Source organism: Quercus robur, chromosome 6 (genome assembly GCF_932294415.1).
Source record: "Quercus robur chromosome 6, dhQueRobu3.1, whole genome shotgun sequence".
NCBI classification, from domain to species: Eukaryota; Viridiplantae; Streptophyta; class Magnoliopsida; order Fagales; family Fagaceae; genus Quercus; species Quercus robur.
In genome coordinates this window covers 42,607,160-42,610,442 of record NC_065539.1, presented here as the reverse complement: position 1 = coordinate 42,610,442, position 3,283 = coordinate 42,607,160, and the positions used below count along the sequence as shown (strand labels likewise).

Below are 3,283 nucleotides of genomic sequence, written 5' to 3'. Positions count from 1 at the left end.
ATGATTTTGGCCAAAAAAATCTAACAAATTGGCACCCAAAAAAAAAAAAAAACACTTTCTTTTTGCTTAGGCTTCTTTTTATAATCAAAATCCCCTCAATTATGAAGACACAGATGGTAGAGACTGAGGCCACTAGCCTTCTCTTTGTTTCTCTTGTTAAAATTAATTATTAGGACAAGAAGAGAATGAAAAATTAAAAATTAAAAACTTGGATTTACATAATGGCCCATGTCAAAGAAGGATTCATATTAGATGGACTTTACAATAAAGTTTGTCTTGCAAAATGGGTTCTATACACTTTGTCCGTACGATGGCAAACAAGCAAGAATTCCTTGGAATTGTACTTATGGCCTTGATCATGTAACACGATAAGATCATTTTAAATTTAACTTTGAAACTTTGTCCTTAATGGGCTAACTTAAGTTATACGTCGGCCAATCACATAGAGACACAACTCAAAAATCATTGCGAATAACCTTTTTGCAATCTAGAACATGGGGACTTTAATTCCCATTCAGGCCCCATGGACAAGGCTTCAAATGTTACACGACTTAAAAACCAATATAATAATACTTTAATAAGGACTTGCAAGCTTAGTGGTGGAACCAATTATGCACATCTTTAATTTTATAAAATTATCCAAAACCATGCTTCGTTAATGCAATCAGAAAGAAAAAAGCATAAGAAAACAAAAAAAAAAAAAAAAAACTACACGGTCAATTTCAAAGAATGAGATTGTAAAAAACCTCAAATTACAAATTTCCCCACCCCACAAATAGAAAGAAAGAAAAAATGAAAAATGAAAAACAAGGTACAAACTGAATAATCCACAATTAGACCTCTCGGTTATGTCTTTCACAAATCTATAATTAAGTATCCTAAATTAATTATTCTAGCTTCATAATTCTCACTTTTTTCGTTTTCCCCATGTTTTTTTTTTCCCTTCTCTTCTTGTTCTCTACACATAAATTCCACTTTCCACCTTCTCTTTTCTTATTTTTCACATTTCAAATGTTGTTGTTGTTGTTGTTGTTGTTGTTGTTGAGTTGCTGCTGTAAAAACCACAAGTCATCAACATTCCACAAATTGTCTGATGTGTCCCCACCATCTAGCCACTGATTGCTCTGCTCCATAGCTTGGAAATCCAATCCATTATTGAAGTACCCAGATGGGCTAGTAAGGCTGCCTTGGTACCCAACCTGGCTAGCTTGGAAACATTCAAGACTAGGGTTGTTATTAACCGGGATATTGTAATAATCAGTCAAGTCCGAGACAGGTGAAACCTGAGCCCCAAACGAGTCTGATGAGCCAGTATTACTAGAATTTTCTGGGGTGTTGTAACTTGGTGTAACTTGTGCACCCCTAAAGTCATGGCCAATAGCAACCCCATGTGGTAAAACCATTTGTCCAGTTTGGACATCTAGGTTATTATTGTTTATGTGGTAATTATTGCTGTTGTTGTTGATGGTGGTTGTGGTGGAGGTGGATGAACCTTTTGAACATGCTTCAGTGGTAGCAGTGGTGGTGGTGGTGGCGGCGATGGAAGTGTTGGCTGGGGCAACAGTCGCGGCCTGAATACGCTCAACCAGCCTTGGCATCCACAAGTACCTCATGGTATCCTTGAATTGCTTGCTATTCACGTCACATTTGAGCTGTTTGGCATGTTTTTGGACACGGGTTCTCCAATAGTTTTTGATCTCATTATCTGTTCTCCCTGGCAAGTGTTGTGCAATTTTGGACCATCTGTCAGTTCACAAAACAATCTCTTTTAATAAGAACTAGGGTTAAAAATCAAAGAAACAATTGGTTTGAAATTAACTATAAGTATATAAAATCAAATTAAGAAGTAATATACTAGTAGTGAATAAAAAATGGTGTGGGATTATCCATATAAGATAGAACATATATATATATTCTTCAGTTCTCCTTTTACTTACCGGTTTCCCCAACGAGAATGAAGCTCAAGAATCAAAAGCTGCTCTTGTAGGGTTATGTTTCCACGTCGAACATCAGGGCGTAGATAATTAAGCCACCTTAATCTGCAGCTCTTTCCAGTTCGTTTCAAACCTGTTTGAGAAAAAAATTTGATTAGATTTAACAATATTTTTGGTAAAGTTCTTAGCTAGAGCATTTTTCTTTGATGTACTTACTTTTTTAGCCTGTATGTGACTTTATGTGGGTGAGTGCTCTAACAATTATATATGCTTTACAAATATCTGAGTGTACGGTTAAAAGAACAATAATCTAGCATATCACTTGTTCATTCACACATAGATAACCTTACAAATCTATTATCGTGGATGTTGTTTTCCAGAAAAAGGTGCACAGCTTGTGATTTACATATTCATATTCTATAATGGGTCCTGGTCCATAATTGATTAAATTTGAGAAAAAAAGAGAGAAAGTGGATCCAATTTACCAAAGGTTTCAAATCAGAGACGTAAAGAATAAAAATTTCTGTAAAGCTAGAAGCATGAGCTAAACAAGTGAATCACATATTGACAACATGTTGTTTGGCTTATTCATGAAAAAGAAAAGAAAACATTTACTACTTCTTGGGCTTTTTTTTTTTTGCTATGGTATTGGAATAGTATGTGAATATAAAAAGTAAATATAAATGGTTATATTTATATTTACCTGCACAGCGAGCAAGAGAGTTCCAGCGACCTTCACCATGATTAGCAATGTAATTGATGAGAGTGAAGTCTTCGTCAACAGTCCAGGGACCTCTCCTAAGGTCCATATCTTCATCGATTTGACTGGTGGAACTCATGCTTCGGCCTCTTCCTTTAACATCCATTACCTCAAATGGAGGAACTTATTGATTGAAACAAAAGGGTGTTTCTGTATTGGATTTAAAGAGTTTTGTTTTCTTGAGAGAGAGAGAGATAGAGATGAAAGAAAGAGAGCGAGAGAGAGAGAGAGTTAGATTAATACAATAAGGAAAGAAGGATAGGCTTTTATAGAGAGGAAGAGATTGGTTTGAAAAGAGAGAGAGAGCCGCAATAGGGACTTTCATTAACTTAATGTTTTAAATAACACATAAGTTTGAGAGTAATTATAGTTAGCAAGAGAGCTTCGAAGTTTGACACTTTGACTTTCCATCTTTTTTTTCTGTGTGTGTGTGCGCGTATGTTAGTGGGAGTCGGAGCCAGTTTTATTGGTTTGCGAAAAAGGATTTTTTTTCTCCTTCTCGAAACTTGTCTACAACTATTTATTTACAATTGGGAAAACAAAGTTGTACTTGAAATCGTTTCTAAAAATGCATTTCTGCCATTATGAA

At 35.3% G+C, this 3,283-nt stretch overlaps 1 protein-coding gene across 1 annotated transcript; it reads right to left on the bottom strand.

Annotated features, from left to right (window-relative positions):
• Positions 1-694: 694 nt before the first annotated feature.
• On the bottom strand, positions 695-2,937 carry LOC126688851 (transcription factor MYB108). The gene is made up of 3 exons (XM_050383727.1): positions 2,638-2,937; positions 1,938-2,067; positions 695-1,743 (listed from the first exon to the last, which is right to left on the bottom strand). Exons 1-3 carry the CDS (start codon positions 2,798-2,800, stop codon positions 1,008-1,010), a joined length of 1,029 nt encoding a protein of 342 aa, XP_050239684.1. The 5' UTR covers positions 2,801-2,937; the 3' UTR covers positions 695-1,007.
• Positions 2,938-3,283: the final 346 nt, after the last annotated feature.

What these genes read in the sequence shown, in the direction of transcription:
- LOC126688851 (XM_050383727.1), bottom strand. Translation starts at nt 2,800, where the DNA reads ATGGATGTTAAAGGAAGAGGCCGAAGCATGAGTTCCACCAGTCAAATC. An exon ending in CTCTCTTGCTCGCTGTGCAG is followed by an intron (nt 2,068 to 2,637) that starts GTAAATATAAAT and finishes TTTCTCAAACAG; the next exon opens with GTTTGAAACGAACTGGAAAG. An exon ending in CATTCTCGTTGGGGAAACCG is followed by an intron (nt 1,744 to 1,937) that starts GTAAGTAAAAGG and finishes GTGAACTGACAG; the next exon opens with ATGGTCCAAAATTGCACAAC.